This window comes from Channa argus, chromosome 16 (assembly GCF_033026475.1).
Source record: "Channa argus isolate prfri chromosome 16, Channa argus male v1.0, whole genome shotgun sequence".
In the NCBI taxonomy this organism is placed as follows: domain Eukaryota; kingdom Metazoa; phylum Chordata; class Actinopteri; order Anabantiformes; family Channidae; genus Channa; species Channa argus.
In genome coordinates, this window is record NC_090212.1 from 18773344 (window position 1) to 18795751 (window position 22408).

Consider the following 22408-nt stretch of genomic DNA (forward strand, 5'->3'; position numbering starts at 1 on the left):
CCCTCACCATTTGAACACACACACTTCACAATTTTTAAAAAAGTAAATATTTTTAAATAAAAAAATGAACAGAAATGACTGCGTAAGTATTGAACCCTTTTAAAGTCACTCAGGAAAATCCTCTTTTGTGCAGCCAGCTGGTTGGTAAAAGTCTCACCACTAGTTAAATGAAGATGATCTAATGGCAGCGAATATGTAACAAGTGTTTTTATGCTACAAAACTTGAATCTGAAAGGTCCAACTACTGCTGAATCAGTGTCAGTGGATGGAGTTTGCATAACGCTTTGAGCAGAGTTAAATCCACGGATACGAAATAGAAGCAATGTGGCACATGTGTAAGGAGACACCATTTCATAAAGTTAAAAGAATCATAATCTTGAATAATCATATTTTAGGTCAAAGTTAAGCCATATTTAACCAGTTATAAGATATTGTGTCACATTTTAAGTTAAAATAAAGAATTAAATATTCTAAGACAAACTTATTAAAAACATTTTTTATGATTTATTAGCAGACAGCTTATAGTTACAGTATTTAATGAATAACTTCAGCAGTTTTTATTTATAATTCATAAGTTGACATTATTTTGACACCAACTCTAAATTATAATTTCATTGATTACATGTTTCCCCCTTGTATCAATTTGCAGTATTTTTGCATCAAATACTTTTACGACTTTCAGCAGTATAATTTTACACTGGCAGCCTTACTTTGGAATTAACTTAAGGAGAAATGAAAATAATTAAATTCAAGCAAAAACAAATGTTTAACACTGTGAACATCTGCCAGACAGACAGAAGAGGATGAGTGGAAAGATTTATTACCACTAAAGCCACATAGACAGAGGATACCTGCTGCACCATCCCTCAAAATCAACTCATTTTAATGACAAACTTGTCGTCAACTCTGCCTTTTTACAATACACACACACACACACACACACGGGTACAAATGTTCCCGCTTAAAAAGGAACAAATCTGAAACAGTCTTAGCAGAGAATAAGTGCAAACCTTTGAGAGCAATAGGGGCTGGGGGTTAGAGGGGGAGACAGATAATGCTACAACGTTTTGTGACGTTAAATTGTTGCCTGACATCTTCAAATACTTGGATGCAAACTTAGTGACGTCCCTCTAAACCGTTAATCAAGTCTAAAAACACAAATCCTACATTCATTGCTTGCATTTATTCTTCAATAAAGTGGGAAGTGCTGCCTCTTGAATGACCTCCCATACATGCCAGGTAGACATTTAAACAATATTGCCATTAAAACGCAAAGCTCAGCGATAGCGCACATTCACATTACTGCCAGTTGTTATGTGGATATGTGATTTTACAGCACATTAACAGGAAATCCACTTTTAAAGTGCTGCCTTAATGTAAGACCATGTATTTCAAGGAAGAATTACTGCGATCCCCATCAAAAATCGGTCTCGTAAGCAAAGGGAATTTTGCAGCTATCGAATTACCTGACGAGTGCTGTAGCTTGTGGTGGCTAATGTTAGCTACACTTTAAACACTACAACAGAATGTGGGGATACAGATTAACTGAGGGTATAAAATGTTAACTGGGAAACTGATGATGGTGATGCTTCAATTTCAATTTACAAAACCAATGATGGGGAGAGAAAATACAAAACAAATATTACAAAGAAGAAAACTTCAAAAACATATCAAAACATCTGGCAGCAATCATTTGCTGACTGTAAAGACAAAACAAAGAAAAGACTATGAGTCGGAGGAATCATCTAAATTGTTTAAATAACATACAAAACACTGTAAGACCAATGCTATTTTGGTTAGTCAGTACCAGCTCATGCTAATAAAAGAAATAACGGCCATCAAGACCTCATTGCAAGTACAATCTTCAGTCACAGAAGGCATTTAACAGTACTCCTGGAGCGTGTATATGGCATATCAAGCAGTGTTTGAGGTTTCACACAATGATACATGAGGGCAGGGAGTGAGAGACAGAGGGGAAAATCATCCCTTTGTGAGAGTGAGAACTCATTTCAGTTGTTACAGCTCCACCAGTTGCCATTTTCTTCCCGAGGTGAGACGTAGGGCAGCAAATCCCTTCTAGCATTACAGTGACACATGCTTTTCAAATGTCATAGTCTACCTCTCTCTTCCTCCTTATTTATTTTCTCCCCTCCCGTGATTCAAGCCTGGACATTCCTCCTGCTACTTCATGCACAGAGAGAAAGGAAGTCGCAGCCTTTGCTATCAGAAGGAGCTCCTGTTCTGCTCTACGGTCAGAGCACCACAACAACAGTGCCCAAGGCTAAAAAAAAAGTCGTAGCTCTGTAAGGTGCTTTTGGATGCAATGTCTCAAACACTCTCAGCCTTCTGATATGTTTTTAAGTTCGCAGATGTCCAAGCACTGAAATCCACAGGGATGGAGGGGGGCACAATTTATTAGCAAACAGTCACAGAAAGGATGAGCGGCTACTGCTCGGTGGGACACACATTGCGGTCTTTGCAGCAGAAGTAATGCACCACCACACCGTTGGGATATCTGGCAAATGCACTAAAAGAGAGAGGGAGAGATAAAACAGAGAATCCTTACTGTTGGTATAACAATTCATCACTGCACTGTGGGAGATAAACATGCATGTAATTACAATTTCTAAGACTAAACTCAAAATGAACAGGGTATGAAATTAACAGAACCATGCTACGTGAAATCAAACCAAAACTGCAGATGCTGATAGTATTGTAATAATCCCATGTTAATTAGGATTTTCATAAAAAGGGCGTCTAAAGTAGGACTAGCGTCAATTCCTACACTGAAGGACACGGTTACCTATTTCCTATTTTCTTTTTGCAGACTCTGCAGGTCTTTTCCTCTGTAATCACACATTTAACCTGCTGGTGGAAGATTCTCTCCTCCTGCACCTGAAAACAAAGAAAACGTTTGGTTAGCAGAGACACACGGGACAATGAAAGTATGCATTGGGCTTTGCAGATCCAAGGGAAGGCAAACAGAAAATGTTTAGAGCCACTGAAAAGCTGTGGCCACTAGAGAAGTTGGGGTTAGGGTTAATCCTTAAAGTCAATCCTGCTGATCCGAGGATTGAGCAGGAGACTTTCTGATCACAAGGTCTAACCTTCGCCCACCAATCTTGAATTGCCATATGGTTCACACCATTCATCCCTCAATCTGAGGACTTTGGTTCAAGGGTCCTGTGTCACACATGACAACAGTCAACAATCCCTCTGACTTTACTACTATACGGAGCCTAAAACAAATACAATGTCTTCATTAATACCACATTTTGTGTTAAGAGAGGGCAGAGGGCCAATTATTATAAATATAGATATGCTACATTATTATTATTATTATTTTATCAGGAAAGGGTTTTCTTAGTCCTTCTCAGTCATCTGGCCACCTCTATTAGCGGGTGCGACTGTAAAATGAATGAAATTAACCACTATGTAAACAAAACCTGCAGAACTCACCCTGAGGAACTCGGACTGCAGCAGACTCTTCAGCACCTGATTGCAGCGTTTCCTCTGAGCCTTCTCCTCCAGAACGCTCTCCAGGAAGACCCGGATCTCTCGGATCTGAGTGTTTGCTGGGAGCAAATTGATCGCCTGGAAAACATATGCACGGCTCGTTAGCCCATTATTAGATTAAAACCTTATTACTTTGTGCACTAGATGCAAAAAACATCTAATTTCATCTAAACATCTGAAAAGCAAATAGCAATTTTAAAAGTATAGTTTTTAAAATAGCACCTACACTACCAGTGATGTTAAACAGTATACTGTAGTAAAACAATATCTGAACTGAACTTTGGAGGGAACACTGGAAAATGACATTTCCACATTCATTATTCCAAAAATTTACATTATTCAATACTATTTTCCAAGTTATAATACAGAATTTAATTACAGTCTCTTGGAAAAACTAACCTGACGTATGATATGTTAAATAGCCGTTACCCCGAAGTCCCAACACTGGCAGCAACATCTCCTCTTACCTTCAGAAATCTAAACAGCTTAATTACCCGGCCTGTGTGCTTCTGTGTGAACGCTCAAGGAAAGTAAAGACAATCAAGGCTGGCAGTCTTGTTGTCCTTACGCTTATTGCAATTAAATTAGTACAAACAGCCTAGTTACACTCAGACAGCCGCCTAAAAGTGAGCACAGCAAACCTGATACAACTGAACAGCAACTTCAGGTGCAAACAGCAGAATTATAAACGTAAGGCTGCAGATTTCACCACAAAGTCCACTCAGTATGTATTCTAGAAAAAAGGTCCACGCTTTGCTCGCACTCCTGGGGGGTTGTTGTAATTTTTTTTATTTGTTGCTGCATTCTAGAAGACGTCCATAAGTTACAGGCATACATGCAGATGAAAGTATTAGATGACTCCTTGTCCCACCACAACAAGGCACAAAACAAGTTCTAAACACGAAAGTGGGTTGTAAACTCAGCTGCAATAGAAAGTGGTGAAAAATATGATAATTGTAAAAATGTGTGCAGGACCCACTTTAACATAGTCTCTCCTGGCAGATATTCACAGTGTCAATCTTGTTTGTACAAGAATCAGTTACAGATATGTTTGTGAAACAAGAAACAAAAACCACTCCTCATTGCTGGCCAACCGCTGCCTGCACTGGGTGTGAATCTCAGAATGTCAGCTTCTGAAAGTCCGAAGAATTGCTGGATGCTCGAATACAACAGTTAAAGAAATGTGTCACTAATGAAAGAAGAGCATGACGAGCCTAAAATGGAACAAAACTAACTCCATTATGTTAGAAGTTTTCTGTAGTCTCCTCCTGTTTTCCCTTGTTCTAGCTTGGTGAGACAGAATCTGGGAGCAAGGCCAGGCAAGGGAAATTAAAGCAGAGTGCTATTAAAGTCAATGAGGGAGTGCAGGGTGGCACAGAAAGACAAGACAGCGAGCTCTAGTCAGTGGGCTATGAACATAATAATACTCATACACATGCAGTCCCTTGTGGGGCTCTAAATTTGGTATGCCTGTAATCAATCAATCAATCAACCAACACACACAGCCATAAAATATTGTCCACAGCTAAAACACCGTAATAGTGGATCATATAAACATAACATAACATAACTCGGAACAGCTAAGGTTTTGCATTAAGCGACACAGTGGATATGCTTCAAAGAGGCCTCTGTTCCTTTGTGTTGGATCATATTTGAAACATGGAGCCACAACAGCTTCGTAAATCCCTAGTGAAGCCAAGTCTTCTTTAGTGGAAGACTATAATTTTTGGCTTGCGACATCAAGGTTTGACAAGACACAAATAGGTCATGAGCTAGTTTTAAACATAACAGCTTTTATTCAATTAACTCCTTGCCATTTTGGTACTGGGTGCAGATATTTTATTTTAGATATCAGACAAATTGTATTAGGCATATTCACACTGCACTGCAGACACCTGTCAAGGGCAATCAGCTCCATTGTGAAATCTGTTTTTGGTTTGTGTAGACCATTCAGACCTGACACAGAGGCAGCAGCTCCATTACTCCTGACAGTGTAAACCGTACTGATCAGGCTGTAAATCAAATTTGTTTTCCTTTCAGTTGATGCTTAATTTTGCAATAATTACTAAATAAATAATTTAGCATGGGTGTGACATTTTTAATTATGTTGTTTCATCTTATTACAATCCAGCCTAAATAAGCAGACTCCTAGGTTTCTTTGCCACATGTTGCCTGAATTAGAAATGATTATTACATTTGAACAATCCAAGGAGTTACCCAATAATGAAAATAAAGCTGTGGGTTGAATTAGAGTCATCCTTTCTGATTTAATAAGCAGTTTGAAATACTAGAGTTAGAACACAATAAAGTGGAATTAAAAGGTAATAAATTTTATGTCAGAGACTTTGGTCAATACCATAGAAGTCAAAGTAAATTTACAATGGAGTACTTTTTGGGATTTTTAGAAGACAGTAATAAAAATTATTTGTGTGTTACAGCCTAGGATTAGTTCTCAAGCCCTAGTGAGCAATCTAATGGTACTCTGCTGCTGTTTACCTTTGTAGTGTTGAGCTTGCTGTGGTGCAACTCCAGGACCCGCAGGGCTGCCTGGAGGTTGGCCTGAGGCTCCAACAGCTCCATCTTGATGGGCCCCAGGCAGTGGACATCAGGGGGTGACAGGTACATTCGCAGCAGAGACAGATAAACCTGCAGAGGACACATACCAATCTTAATACTTCCTTTGTTCCATCTTATCCGCTTCCAAATCTTTTGATGTTCTAGGACCAGCGATTTCTCATAGTAAAAGAAAATGAGAATTTTATCTACAGGTTAGCACAGAGAAACACAAAATGTAAGACGGTAAGGTTTTCATGTATAGAATAAATACATTTGAAGAAGCGCAAAGATTATAGGAGAAAAAAACAAGTGACAGAATATTTTTTACTGAGCTTTAACTATGCCGGTAACTGGATTGAGTTACATTAAAAGTGCAGACAGCATTTTGCCCATTTTAGATTTGTGTGCTAATCAAGCTAATTGAATCTACAAACTGAATGTAGAGGCTTTGAGAGTGGGAATGATATTCGCATCTAACACTTGACAAAAAGCAAAATGAGTAAAAGGTCAATGTTCCTTAAAAATCTGCCATCAGACATACAATATTAGCATCAGGAGAAAGGATTGTATCTCTTTGTGACCTTTGCAGACACAGTAGTTATTCACCGATTGTGAGTTTCCAATCTAATCCGGTACTTCAGTATTTGTCTTACTTGATTACAGAGTCAAGCAACATTTTATGCACATAACAAGAGCAGCTGTTATTTTCTCAGATATTCTTATTAGTAGAACTACTGCAGCAATGAGCCTGGACCATAAATTAGCCGTTATAGTTGTAAAGCACAAAACAGAAGGCAGCAAAATACCAAATAAAAAAAACATCATACATACATCAAACAACCAACAAAATACATCAAAATGAAAATACACTAAATGATTCTTACATCTTTATTTCCTTCAATGGAACTGTAGTGCCGGTGACAATATCTGCAAAGACAGCACACAGAAAATCACATGCAAAACATTGTAAAAAATGTGTTTTTAGAAGACTTAATAGTTAATTACAGATGTCAGTATCCATCATTTACTTTTGTTCAACATAAACTCCTGATCTTTATCTAAAAATATAACATGCAGGTCCATAACAGTGTCAATCAATCCCATTCATTTTACTGTATGATTAGCACCAAATGATGCACACTGTTCTTTAATTCAATACTTTTCAGTAATTTACAGCTAAAAAGCAGCTCATGTTTAAGAAGTTGTAAGGAAAGTTTTGAGAAAACTAGTTGGCAAATACAACACCCATAAAATGGAGCATTACTGAGCTAATAATAGATATAAAAGGTTCTGCAAAAATCCATAATTTTGACTATAATGCACTATAACAAGGTAATGAGGATGACTCAGTTACCTCACATGATCTTGTTAAGTAGCCTGCAGCCTGGTAGAACAGGCTCAAAATTAAATATTATTTAAGGACAGAATCAGTTAAATATGCTCCTGGGGTCATGCTGTTTTAGAGGTGTTTACAAAAGTACTAACTCCTCAGCCATGCGGGTGTCTTTCAGGATGTGCACATAGATGAACAGCGCCTGCTCGTGTTTACCCATCCGACCCAGAAGCAGCGCACGTTCCTCCAGGAGGCCTTGGAGATAAAAAAAAAAAAAAAAAAACACATGAATGAAAGATTGAACATAGATATACAGATTCATCAAAACTGTCCTCTATGTTGGAGAACATATATATACACACACACACACACAAGAGGTAATGTGAAATACCTCATGAACATTTTATGCATTTCCTATTGTGTACATACAGAATATCTTAATAATAAAAATCTGTGGTTTTTCTGCTTTTCAATTGTATAAAAGAGAAATTCTTCTTCCATATGTAAAGAATAAATGCTAAAGACACACTCTTTAATGCTCCAATCCTCAAAAAAAAAAAAAAAAAAAAAAAAAAAAAAAAGAGTCACACGGTAAAAAGTCAACTTCCCTAGAAACAAAACCCGCATCCTTGTTTGAATTTGTAACGCAAACATAAACAGAGGCACTGTTTGTCCGATGTCCACACATTCATCATCTAAGTGTACATTTACCATCGAAAGGAAAGTCACTGATGAGCCTGGCAGGTTCATAGCTGGTGGAAATATCCAGGAAAGACAGCAGCTTGTTCCTGAACTCTCCCAGTTTACCATCCTCATTCCCTGCAGCAGCAGCTGGAACACCTACAACAGCACAAAAGTTTAATACAGCATTGAAAGCTGCAGTCTAGTTAATTAATCAATTATTTGAGCAAGAAAACATTCAAGTGTAAACTATTTTATAAGTAATACTTTAGACTTATTTTTAAGAACAATTTAAAAGTTCACTGGCTCCATTTGTAATAGAACACAAAAATTTGTACACTTGTGACATTGTAAAGACTAAACTCCTCATTGTATTCAAGAACACAATTTGCAGATTATTTCATAATGAAAAGAACCTTTAGTTACACTTTTTAATAATTAGTGGTGACAAACATCAAGTTATAGGTTCACATAACATCATTTTACTGATGGTGGTAATGCACCAACGAAGGCAGTAAAGAAGGAAATGAGCATTGAAATTTCATAGGTGTCTAAAGGTACAGAAAGCATAGTTTAGTTAAGAAACACTGTGTAAACATAATGTTCATTCTTTACAAGAAACCTCCACAGGTGAACCTGAAAAAAAAAAAAAGCCATTACACCCAATCGAAAGCAACAGGGTTCCAGCATTGTCTCATAACGTGTTCTAAAATGTAAACTCAGCAGTTGCCGCTGACACAGGCAGGATGTAGTGAAATCCTGTTTCATTGCGGACAATCACAATTTCGAAGAAACAATATTTTAATATCTTGGGCTGTGCACTGCAAGGCACACTATAGAACAATAACCTGCCACGAGGACAGATCTATTTATTTTATTAGTTCCTTTTATTTCACAGAGAGTGTGCATTAATGATGTTGGCTGGGAAATCCACTTCAGTGTACAATCTCTGGATGAGCATATTAAGTCCTGATACAAGCTCAATTTGCAAAGCAATGACAGACAACCTCCCGGATGAGAATTCAAAAGCTTAATGAATCCATATGCAAGTTGCATAACAAATATGCCTAATACATTTTGAAATTGTATTATTTAACATAAAGTCTACTTAGAAATGTTGGAAGGATTAATAATATATAAAATTTGGCTGCAGTTCTGGGACTAGAATCCCAGTCTTTACATTAAAAACATTTCCAATATTTTCCAACACTGCTTCAATTAAACATCACTAAATGTTAAGCTATCAGACTTTTTAACTGCATCTCCATTTTAGGGTAAAAAAATAACTTCTAAAAACATAACTAAACGATGTGACAGGAATTTGTAAAAACTAATTCAAACATAATGTAAATTTTGATTAACCGTGAGCTCTCTCTTGTACCTTCTGGCAGTTTGCTGAGATATTCTTTCATGAGGGTGTGAACCTTATCCAGGTACAGCTGGATCAACACATTGTGAAACGCTGGGCCCTTCTCATCCCACATGTAGATAATGTGCTCCAAATATGGTATAGCAAGATCTTGAAAGCCCTCCATCAGGAAGTTCAGCACCTTATCTCGGGGCAACGTCTCCACCTCTGTCAGGTCCTCTGTGAAGATCTGGACAGACGGAGAGATTTTAAACCTAGAGCAGAGCCTCATTCTCGGTAGGTGAAAATGTAAATTTACATGTTCTGTTTAAATTTAACTGGCTATACATACAAAATCCTAATTCTTAAATCCTCTGAATATTTTTTCAAAGGCCTTTGTCTGATAGTCTTGTGTGTGTCTATGCCCCACCTTCAGGCCATCCTCGGGATAGCTCTTCAGGACCCAGGGAGAAAACTCAAAGATTATGCCTAGATTCTCCGATCCTGTGCAGTAGGATTAAAGTAAACACATTAGTTTAACTTTGAAGAAGCTTGGAGGTGACAGGTAGAGAAAGACAGGTAGAAAAGAAAAACTTACTTTCATGACACTATTTGCAGTGTTTTACCATCAATAAGTGATTACAGCTATGAGAGCTACTCCCAAAGCTAGCGCTTGGGGAAATGGGTGCAAAATGCCTGCTTTGATACTCTATGAATATTTTCTTTTTCTTCTGGCATAGTAGATCAGCACAATTAGTTGATTGATAGTTAATAATTTAATAATTTATTAAAAACACTTAAATTCAGTGGGAGGATTGAAATTTGCCAAAAAGATATTACAGTAGGTGTCGCCTTATCAAGTCAATACATTTTGACAATATTCAACAAAATAACGTATTTGGAACAACTGTAAATGGGTTTGATAACAGTATTATCCACATGTAAAATCATATCTGTTGAATATTATGCCAAATGAACAATTATATAAAAAAGGACTGCATTTGAATATAATTATAGATTGGTAAACAGGTGAGAGGGCACAAACGATGTAACTATTATTAAAAAGGGCTTCTAATCATCTATATTCATGTTTGCTCTTACAGAAATATTTATACCACAGCGAGAAGCAGACTCTGCTTGCCACTAATAAATACATAATAAATAATGACATACATCACCTTTAACTGTAAACCATTCAGAAAGTACAGATGTATTATAGCACTACTTGTGCTTATACATACATATAAATGATTCACATAGTTCAGCAAATACTGACAAGCATAATCCCAAACACCTACATTTTGTCAGTACAACACATGCGGAAGGCTGCAGATTACACATTTCATCCAAAATTCACAATCAATTAGTTTCCTGTGAGGCTTTTCCAAAATCACACCCACAAGTTATTGAATATCTGGTGGAGATAGCGACATTGAAACCAAATTTAAACAGACTTGAGTTGGTAGATCTTCCTTACCTAGTCTTTGCAGATACTGTACTGTTCGCTCGTGGCCTTTCAAAGGCGAGTTGGCCTTGGTGGATTGGTCGAGCAGCACCTGCAGAGCTGCGAGAGAGCAGGGAGGCGAAAGGTGAAAGGGCAACAAAAACAAATGTAAGATTTCTCAGAAATATAAAAGTAGCAAGATGTCATTTACTCTGTACATATATTACATAATTTCTTCATCGAGAGGAACTAATAGCAGCAAATGCAGTGTCAAGTGGTAATGGGAAACAGCTGGTTTGAATTGGCAGGCATGAGCAGCATGACATCACAAGCACAAATTGCAGCAGGCCGATTAAAACCAGCCGTGCTCACAGTGAGAACAGCCCAGAATCTGCCGGATTATACTGCCAAAACTAAATGACATTAAGACAGCTCTGATCTATGAAGATGACGAGTTGGCCACATGCAGGAAAACCACCTCGGAGATAAACTGTGTAGCCTGACACCGTACAGCAGTTCCACATTATGACCAGTTATAAGCACATAAGAGCACCTATTTAGTAGTTTATAGTTGGTGAATGAGGATATTCTGAGGAGTTCTCTGACAAAGACAGACATGAGTCTGGCCTCAACTGATCCCATGTTTAAAACTATACAACCCCTACTTCAGCATCACGTTTGAAAGAGAAATTGGGGCCACATGTGTCATTGTGTTTATTGTTATGGGTGATGTTGTCATGCTGAGCTCTGCAACTGATAAATCACACTTCAAATCATCTCAGGGGAAATGTCACTACAAAATGATAACTATGTTTTGATTTTTGATTTTTTTAAATGGGCAACTTGCAACTCTACCAGGGTCATTACCTTATCCTTTAACCTTAATTTTGCTTTTTAAAGCAGTGAAATAGACCTTCACTTTATCTAGGAGAGATAATGTAAATCAAAACAAAAAATACTTGAAATACTTAAAAAAAAAAAAAACTTAACTTTGCATTAAACAGATTACATTATGTTTTTTATCAGTCAATAAACATTCATTTATAATAGTTTTCATATATTTCTTCCAAAGACAGAAAAAAAGAAAAAGTGCAGTGAACACAGTCTAAAACCACTGCTCTTATTTCTTGGGTCATATACTGGACGAGATTAGATTAAACGCTTATGTTGTTGGCATCTGGCAGGGTGGTATTCTTGGCTTTGTGTTGAATTGAAGTTAGTGCAAATTTCTTATATTAAAAAAGGCAGAAGATTAAAAAAAAGATAAAATAAATCTGTGCCATGACTGAATGACAAAATGAAAAAGAAAAGAAATTCTATTGGGCTTAAAATTCCATGTTTTAACGGTTTTCAATGCATGTTCTTGCATCTGATTGTAAAGTTAGTAAAGTACAAGTTTAAAGACAGTTATGTACTTGAACCTGACAGAGATATCTAGCAGTTTTCCAGGGCAGTCAAAAACAGCTAAAAGGAGATATAGGAATTCAATATGTTTCAAACGAATCATTTTGCCCCAAATCATAGAATGGATATAGTTCAGTACATTTACATTAAAGCAGAGCTGGCATTAATTGCATGTGTTTGAGACCGATATGGGTAAAAAGTCAACAAACACCAGTAAATTATCGACTTGAAGTTTGTTCATATTTAAGAAAATGCACAAAACACTTGTATTTGAAATGAAAAAATTAAATAAATAATTCTCAAACATCTGTCTTGCACTTACTCTCTTACTAAAAGAGCTCCTAATGTGTTCCACTCTGAATTATGCACAATTTATTTCTACAGATGATCATTCATGATTAATCAGATTCAATAGGACATGAGCAGTTTAAAGCACAGGTTGTTCACCAGCAATGAGACTCTTACCTTTCTGGTGCAAGCCCTTCTTTTCATACAGAATAATGAGTTCACTGTACTTGTGAGCTTTCTTCAGGACATACTCGCTCTCCTCGATGTGACAGTGGTTGTTCTCTAGACGAAGAAGGGGGGAAACCAGGGCCACGTTTGTCTGAACACGGGGAGGACAAGAGCTGATTAAAAATCATAAACACCAAACAATAATCCTTTCTACCTTTGTAGTTCAGTTTGTGTTTCATCCAAAGACTAAAAGCAGGTGAATTCACTCTCTTTCTGCTGCATGGTGTGTCTCATTAAATTAATATGGTGCAGACGCTTGGTTTCACACACTATTTTGGGAAGTCCTAAATAATCCATCCTGTGTAATCAGGGAGTTCGCTGTGAGTTTCGCTGATTAAAAAGGATTTCATTTTATCTTCTACAAGGGAAACACATGGTGGAATTTTATCTGAGAGCACAAATGATGAGAAGCTACAAAGAGTGAGATACATCAAGATTGCTTTGGTCCTCACACAGACCCCCACCCTTCTGAGGAGAAACTTATTTCAGCTGTGTGAATATAATCACATGTCTGTGTTAGGTAGTTTATGGGCCACAGAACAAACCTTTACTGAACGTTAATAAACAGTTATTTTTTTATTTTAGGCACATGAATGTTTATCTCATGATATATGTGGGATGTAAACCTCCCCACACCTATAAGCATCTTCTCTGCCACTTCGGATCTCACTGGTATCATGTATGGTTGGTAAGTGGATAACAAAACGTAAGAAAAACACACTTTAAAAGAGTGTACGCTGCTACATTCACTGAGTAAACAACATGAAAACTAGGAAGATTGTGGCCTTACATGCAGGTAACATTTCAGCAGGGTGGTATCAATGATCTGCAGGAGTTTTTTGCGGCTTTTAATTGTTGGCGTGCCCTCCATGAGTGGAGATGTTGTGGAAGGGTCAGAGTCATTCAGCTGTTTCACCAGGTGGCTGCGTTTCTGTAAGCACATAAAAACAATGCTCTAAACATGATTTACGTTTCCTTAATCCTCTCCCTTAATGTTATATATAGAGCCTAATGTGTATGTAGAGCCTAATTTAAAAATGCTTTATAAATCTGACAAAATGTTTTACTGCCATATACACAGACCTGGGTGAGGTAATCAATAAGAGCAAGATGAGCCTTCTCCAGCTCTGCCACAGACAATGTAGGCAGGGGGTTGGGGTAGTGTAGCTGTTTGCGGTAGTCTGCCGGGAGCAGGTCTGGGTATAGCCCAATCACATGGGTGGGATCTACACAGTACAGGTGGCGACATTTAATACATTTTATTCCATATATCAGACCTGAGTTAGTTTAGCAACCACATCTGAAACAAAAACCTAGGCTGCCATCATGTGGGCAAACTGGATGATATTTAGCAGTTTAGTGTGAATCTGATCACTTCATCGAGGTTAACATTTTTTAACATAATACCAAAGTATTTTTAATTTACTACTGGGATGGAGGAGAGCTCTACCTGTGCCAAGTTTGGCAAACACCTGCATGGAGTCATCAAATCTCTTCTGGCAAAACAGGTTGAAGGCATATAGATTCTGGATGTGATGTATTTGCTGTTTCTTATCCCCATCGGAATCATCCTTTAACTTCTAGTAAGGAAAAAAAAAGTCACTCACCCGCAGAATCTTTCTAGTTGACTTTCTAGTTGATGCTAGCTTCCAAGAATGTGAAAACATCATGAATGGCTTGTTTTATTCTGGAAAATGCTCCCTGAATAAATATACTGATGATGATGGTGAACAAAATGCTCTAAGCATTTTGCCATTTTAAAGGTGCTGCTCCAAATCAAGATAAGCGATTTCAATGTTCCAACCTCTAAGCTAAATGACAAATTGTATCCTCTGGAATTTAATAAGAAGGTTTAATAGTGATGTAAGTGCTTCTGTTGCTCACTGCCAGCTGCAGAGCGAGCTCAAACTGCTTGTCCTGAAGAAGCTGTCGGATTTGGCTTGCTATAGACACGGGCACCAGGCGCCACACAAAGTGGTTGCTGGCAACATAGACAATATTTTGCCTGTGAAAGACAAGAAGAGAAACAAGATAAGAGAAAAAATGTTGGAACAAAAGTGTTTCTCTTTGCAATGAGGAACTGACATTATTTAATGCCGTATCACGAGACATGCAAAAAGAAGAAATGAGGAAAGCAGCCAATGATGCATGATGCTGTTTTGAGCGGTTACGTATCAGAGCAGCAGTGGAGTTAAAGGCAAACGTGTATTATTTGCACCAACAGCATCCAATAGCAAATTCAGCTTTTATTACTATAAACATCCAAACATTTTTTACAACTTTACAACAGTAGTGTGTTCTGGCTTGAAAACTAACCTCTGACACAAACTAACTGAAAAAATAAATATTTCTCATTATATCTTGATTGTAAGTTTGTAAAAAAGGTGGTATGTTGTTAAAACAGGAAAACAAAACTCATCCTAAAACAATCAGTTTAGTACCATTCTGTGCACCTTTGATAAATGAAATTGGAACAGTCTAAATACTAGAGGAACATTTTTAGGAGGTGCAAAAAGCAAAGCATGATGCTCAAACTTCTCTATAGAATTATTTGTCTGCAAAATCTGTATATGCTAAAGCTTGATCAGATTCACGAATACTGCCTGCAGTTACCGCTTTGCAAGACTAAGATGACAGAAAATCTTACAGGGTTTATAGTTCAGTAATACAGCAACACAACTTTGGAATATGGGCTGCCTTACCCTGCTGAGCTGATGAAGCGAGGTCTCTGCAGTTCCACACTCTGCACCAGCAGCCTTGGCTCAAAGGTTCGAATTTCCACGTATCGAGGGAGAACAGCTATAATGTATGGAGGCTGGTGCTCTGAGAACAACAGAGAAGAGGCAACAGTCATACAATTTTGTGCAAATCACCTACGACTGAATTACTGCAAGCTGGACAGTGGTGTAAGAACATTGAATCATAACTTTACATGATACATCTCCTGAAAATGGATAATATGTACAGTAATTTACCTACATTCTAATTTCTTTCCAATAATGGAACATATTCTCAGTGTCCCATTTGACAATGGTAGTAAATGCTCAATATGTCTACAGAAAGAACTAGCAAAGGTAGCACAGTTCGGTCATGATGATCTGATGCCGATATGAATGTGACAAATAGGGCAGGAAATCCAGCTGGAGACCGCTATAGAAACTGGCTTGGACTTTGGGATTGACTGTGCCCAGGGGACTTTCATTCAGGACAGAAGGAAAAATAAACAACAACATTTTAACGTGACCAGCACTCAACCTCTTTTTATGCAAGCCAGACCCACAATGTCGACAGTGGTATAAGAAGAAATTAGCAAACTGTATGAGACCACGCCTTGGGGGCTTCATTTGCCCTTCATAATAGTCCTCTCTGCATTTCAATAGGTAAAGAGAGTGGGGCCTTTAAAACAATACGAAAGCTCATCTGCAGCACCCGTCACAAAGTTCATTAGTAACCCAGACTTGCAATTTCTCAGTAGCAGGATAAAAAGTTGATCCAAAATTAGTATCTTTCCTGTTCTGACATATGGAAAACAGTGCCACAGCTCAGACAAAGTGGAAAGAAAGACTATGCACAAGGGAAGGAAAATGGCAAAGGAAATGGCAAAAAGAAGCTGAATAAAAAAAAATGTTGGAATGTTGTTTTATCAACTGTTTGGTTCAATCCCCAATTACTGGTATGTCAAAAAAAAAACTGCTCAATCAAATTAGGTCTGAGCTGGGGGAGAAGTCAGATTACGCTTCTGCATGGATTTCCAGAAACGAGTCAAATTTAGCATTAGTCTTTAGTGCATGTCTTTGCATTTCTAAATCAGAGATCCTGAACAGACAAGGGCAAAATAGTTAATACCTTCAAACAAACAAACAATACAGGTTTGCTTCTAAGATACAATAAACACAAACTAAATATAGTACAATTCACTGACAGGTGACTAAGATGAAAATATTTAGTGGCTGTTAAGTTTTTATCATTTATGAATAACGATAGCTAGAAGCACACCAAATTAAAAATAACAAGAAAGGACAGATTTTGCTTTTTCCCTTTCTGGAAAACTAACCCGTGTGCAAAGCTGGGGGAGGAATTTTGGCTCATGTCCTTTTGACTTTGCCCTATTGATATCGAACACAAGTTAACTCAAGCAAAGAGTCGAAAAAGGAAAGAAACAGCAAAGAGCACTGGATATAAACTAGCTGGGTTTTCATAAGTGGAAAAAAAACCCAGCATGAGCCACTAAACATTTTACTGTCTACCAATCGGTCCATCTACAGAATGTTGGGTTTTGCCTTACATGGTCTAAAATATATTTTTTATACATGATCAATGTTAGTAATATAAACGATTACATGTCACCTGACAAATACTCATGCATGTCAATCTGCTGCTTATCTAATCTGAACCATTTTACAACCACAGATATTGTATGAAATCGCTTTGCCACAATATGCGTATCTTGTGTGAATAGCCTATCGGTACCTCGTTTGTCCATTTACAACAATGTTTTTCCCCACTTTACTTTGGCCCTACACATGGCCAATATGTAATCCTCTTGCTGTTGCCTAATAAGATGCAGATGGTGAATCCAAATGAAGAACATATACAGTGACTATAAATTGACACATTAATTTATTGTCGAGATTGTTGTATCAAGCAACACTATTTCTTACCCATGGCTATAGGGATGTCTGTCCAGTTTAGGGCACACTTCTGGGTGCAAGTTCCCTCTTCGTTTAGGACCACAGTTAGGTCATCTTGACCAACAGCAACCTTCCCATCAGCCAGTGGGGCAACCAGAGGCTCTAACTGTTTCCCGGTGGGGAAGAGCTCCTTGATAGTGCCACGGCCATCCATCTGGCGGGCAAGAGTGAGTCAGAAGACAGATAAACTAACACTGTGTCAGTGACATAAATTGTATCTGAAAGGTCAAATGCACTTCAGACAAACGAAAATCAGAATGTGCTTTCTGATGTGGTAGAAAATATTCATTTTTAAGTGATGGTTCAACCAAAACGTGTAAGAAACACTCTCCGCAGAGGCATTTACAAAATGTTGAATGTTGAATTTGAAAAAAGGATTCTAGGTGGTTCATTCATCAGTCATGACATGAGTCCAGCTGCCTATAAGCTGATGATCACTGATACTTACATGTTGCTTTAGCAAAATGTTGGCACAAAATATGGTGTAAAACTTAAAAGTGCATGTTCTGTATGTTGTAAACAGTAGAGAAGCTATGCTGGAGGAGTAGACTAAGCAAATTGTAAGGCTGTTTTGAACCATCCTGTCACTACTGAAATCCAAACTGACCACAGCCTCTTTTTTATAAAGAAACCGTTACATTTTACAGCCTTCTTAAAAATTTTAGTTTAATAAACTTAGCAATATCCTTTATGTAGCACATACCCGAATTAGGTAATAGTCTCGTTTGAATCCAACACATATGGAGTTTTCACACCAAGCCATGGACTTTGGAATATCTGGTGCACCAAAGTCGCCCTAACAGACAAAAAGAAAACAGACTGATGACTAAACATGTCATGGATTGGAAAAAAATAATCCTCTATTGACTGGGGTGAATCACATTCAAACCTGCAGCTCGTGGAACTCTCTATCCTTCCAATAATAAAGCTGGAGCTTCTTTTTTACTGCGACACACATTCTCAACCTTTCCTCTCCTGAGCTGGTTGTCTGAAGACAAAGCAGGCAATAAACACAATTCATGACTAAAAATCGGGGAAATATGAGTGTAATATAGTTGCCGTTATGACTGTCTTGCATCTCAGATACAATAACACTGCCTTAAGATATGACAGAAATAATACCAGTGCTTTTATATATTTTAGATAATTTACTAAAACCTGTGTGCATGTATAATATCATTGTATATTTTTAAGCATAAAACTTTCCTGACTTTCACTTGTTCATTTCACTTTTGTACATCTTGAAGACTAAGCCTAGCAAACTTGTCACTTGTTTTGGAAAAGTATTCCTTGACATTAATTACTTAATTAACATTTTAGGAGCTTTTTATTTTCATCACAGACAAATGGGGACTAATTTTTGCTGTACTATATAAAAAAAAAAGTCTATTTGCTGGAGGGAAGCAGCAGCATGTGAGATTTGAGGACTGTTGCTAATAATGATACGGTGTCAAGAGGAGCATGACATTGCATGTAGGATTGCAACCACTGTTGAGTTTGAACCCTGTATGTCAGTGGTCATCCACTGCAGACCCAAGAGGTCCTACCTGGCTTGTTTTTCAACCAGCCCTACTCAATTGCTTCCAGCTTCTGATTGATCGAACACAGCCCATCCAGGTAATCAGCAGAGAGTTGGGCAGAGATAATGTTAATGTGCACGTTTCTTAACAAATAAATAAATACATACATACGTCCCTCATACATACATAAATAAATAAGAAACACTTTTTTAAAAGTTTCAAAAGATTATGGTGCCCTCAGTAGCAATACGAGATTGAAAGGTTTAGAAAGGTAAAAACACCTAACTTTAAATCCCTTTACAACTGCCTAGTAAAACCCTGACTTATCTGCCTTTCCCCTAAACAGTCTATTAACATTAATATTGTAGTCTCACTAAAAATTATTTGAACGATGAGAAATACAGATAGACATATGCATGATATGCAGAACTAAATAGATAGAATATTGTTGGCAAAGAGCATGAACTCGTGGGCTCCAACCACCAGAGCTCTGTAACTGACCTGCAGATCACATGCAAAGAGCGTGGCCCCTTTGGCTTTGGCCACCACAGTGATCTGCTGAAAGGTCAGAAGGTCATGGACGTGGATGTTGTTCTCTATATGGTAGAGACAAAAGGGATCTGTCATTTCTGGATGATAAATAAATTGTATTTTTATATAAGTTAGCAAAGATTTAACAATGTAGACTATTTACCCCCCCAAAAAAACTAAACTCAACTACCATTCCCAAAGTCAGGTAGACTTACCAAGAAGACTGACAAGAATTTTGTATTGAGAGACAACATAGAGCTGTAAAAAGAGACATAAAACAAGTCACAAGGTGCCCAGAGAGGCAAAAGTTAAGTTTGCAAATTCAGTCTTTCCTAAAATGTTCAATCTAAAGGTTGACCTATCATGCAAAGTAGTCTGGGGCTGTGTGAATTCCCACATTCATTCCAAGAGAGGGAGTTGGCCCTTTTTAATTAAGATCATAATTCAGAGAGTGAAGCAAGGCTTTACAATCAGACAATGCTATTACTAGTAACAACAAGAAATGCAGCAAGCGGACCTATTAATTTAGAGGTATTTGTGTTGACTTTCCTCCCCAGAATTCCAATGCATTACCTACAGAGTTTCTGATTCATGCAGAATTAAATAGATTATCCTAAAACATATCCAACAGTTGCATCTACCTGCTGTATCTTCTTTGAGAAGTTCTTATTGGATTTTTCCAGTGTTACCTCAAACCGGTTGGAGCCTAGAGGGAAAAGAGAAATGTTTTTTAAATATATAACGCAAACAAAAACAAATAGAATAAAAAGAATAGACTATTGCAACTTAAATTCTTAAATTAAAATTTTACCTGCATCTTTTTTTATTTGGTAGAGAAGGAGATGGCCTGGCTTTGTTCCCACAAGCAGCCAGTCTTCTGAGGAAAGAGAAACCCAGAGTAAATAACACCTCAAAGGATGCCGTCAATCATCTCAGTCATATTATTGTATGAAACACACATTATTAGGCAAAGTGTGAGATGTGACCTTATGTCAGTGGTAATATAGACACGGAGGGATTAAGGTGTTACAGAGCCGTAGGAAAAATATATTGTTGAGCCCCTAATGACAGTATGGCAGTATTATTATTTCCCTAGGGACCTTAAAGCCAACAAGCACGTTAAAACTGGGATTCTGAGGAATTTGTTTATTTATTAGTCAATTGACAATGCAATCTAGCAACAATTTTGACAACTGCGTAATTAGTAACGCTTGTTAAATGTGAATATTTAACAGTGTTTTGACTGTTGTCAGACAAGAAAAGTAAAATTTAAGGCTTCAGGCATTTTTCCAATATTGAACCTACTGATAACAAATGTAATCAGTTGTTATCTTGCTTTACTTGTATGATGGAAGAATATCATCTTATGCAAGGTATTGGAGGTTAATTACTTAAAACACAATGCTACAACTATTTAGTTAAACATAAGCCTAAATAACTGAAGTCTTACAACTAAATTTATGCAGTTTGCTTATATTGCGCGGGTCAAGATAGTAAATGGACGGCACAACATAGTTGATATGGTTCTTTACTGGGACAAAATCTTTCAACAAATTTTGAGCATTCAAATGAAGTTAGACTAGGAGGTCTTGGTTTGGTTATTTTGGCTTTCTTCTAAACTAGTGGGGCACCTGAGACTTCAATGTCGCCCTGCAAGAGAGAAGTGGCCCCAACTTACCCCAGGCCGCAAGGCAGTCAATCTGAAGAGGAAGCTTCTCCAAAATAGGCACTGGTTCATATGCATCGTGCATCTTTAGGCAATATTGCAGCTTTATTTGCAGACCACCACGATGCACTTATCCCCACACGAAGACGACGCCTATCGGAAGCAACAGCTGACTGACTGACCGCTTATGAATATCCTACGGTATTCCTGGTGTCACCGGTGTTACAGACTGAGCAGTTCAGTGTTCCGACGGTCGATGAGGAAATGCGACCTGTAATATGCAGTTGGGCTTATTGTTTGCTAGCTACCTCTCCGACCAAAACAACAGCCGAGCGTCAGTCTGCTAGCTGAGGAGTTAGCAAGCCACGGCTACTGGTCCTAAACATCGTTCCCTCTCACTCCATGGCAACTAAAAGCCCAGGACAGTCATTTAATTTGTTGATAGCAATAAACGCAGCTTTAGCTGAATTTAACACGTAACGGCTGTGTGGTCTATAGCAGCTTCATGCTACTTCCTCAACTGTGTTGACGACGCCTGCGCGAGGGCACGGGGGTTTGACACGCACGTGACTGATATCGGCCTTCACGAGGAATGCATTAAAGGGGCAGTGAGTGCATTTGCAAAACCAGCTAAATGGAGCAGTTCTCGCGAGACGCCAATCACAAAACAGCGTGACACAAATACTGTACATTTATTCAAGTGCTGTACATATGCTATGTTTTACCGCACTAAATTTATTGGGCAGCTCTAGTTTGACAGGTGTTAATACCAGACGTAGTAGATGTACACAACTCAACTTCAAAGAGAAGTTCAACTTTAAATTCTTTACTTAAGTTCAAGAACTATTTACAGGCTCTTACACGTTTTACTATACTAACAAAGCTCAACTAAAACGACAATAAATGCCGTAAAATAAAAAAACAAAATATTATTCCATAAATCCTATTTGCATAAGAGTAAAGTAACACAAAATGGAAGTACCCAATTAAATGTCCTTGAGTAAATTTTCCGAATCACCAGCTATGCATCATTAAAATATAGTCAACTATTATGAATTAACAACCTAGTATAAATAATCTTTACACATGAATCAAAACGTATTAAAGCATAATTTAGTTTTTTATTTTGGATGCTTTATTGGATTGTAAATTTTATCTTGAAATGAAAAAAAGGTTTCTTCACAGATGTGCTGTGAGGTTTG

General features: G+C 37.7%; 1 protein-coding gene across 4 annotated transcripts; it reads right to left on the reverse strand.

The window, feature by feature from the left end:
• Window positions 1-481: 481 nt before the first annotated feature.
• Window positions 482-21763, reverse strand: vps39 (VPS39 subunit of HOPS complex). 4 transcript variants are annotated; one of them, XM_067478932.1, is made up of 24 exons: window positions 21219-21763; window positions 20352-20414; window positions 20182-20246; window positions 19756-19798; window positions 19511-19605; window positions 18379-18477; window positions 18193-18285; window positions 17460-17643; window positions 15501-15621; window positions 14683-14803; window positions 14249-14378; window positions 13882-14024; window positions 13589-13729; window positions 12748-12889; window positions 10912-10998; window positions 9865-9938; window positions 9468-9684; window positions 8117-8245; window positions 7558-7660; window positions 6957-6999; window positions 6013-6162; window positions 3460-3594; window positions 2804-2895; window positions 482-2527 (listed from the first exon to the last, which is right to left on the reverse strand). In XM_067478932.1, the coding sequence occupies exons 1-24, from the start codon at window positions 21289-21291 to the stop codon at window positions 2446-2448; spliced, it is 2625 nt and encodes an 874-aa protein (XP_067335033.1). In that variant the 5' UTR covers window positions 21292-21763; the 3' UTR covers window positions 482-2445. The 4 variants fall into 4 exon arrangements, with proteins under 4 accessions (XP_067335033.1, XP_067335032.1, XP_067335031.1 ...); XM_067478931.1 differs by having other exon boundaries at window positions 14249-14375; window positions 20352-20417; XM_067478930.1 differs by having other exon boundaries at window positions 20352-20417.
• Window positions 21764-22408: the final 645 nt, after the last annotated feature.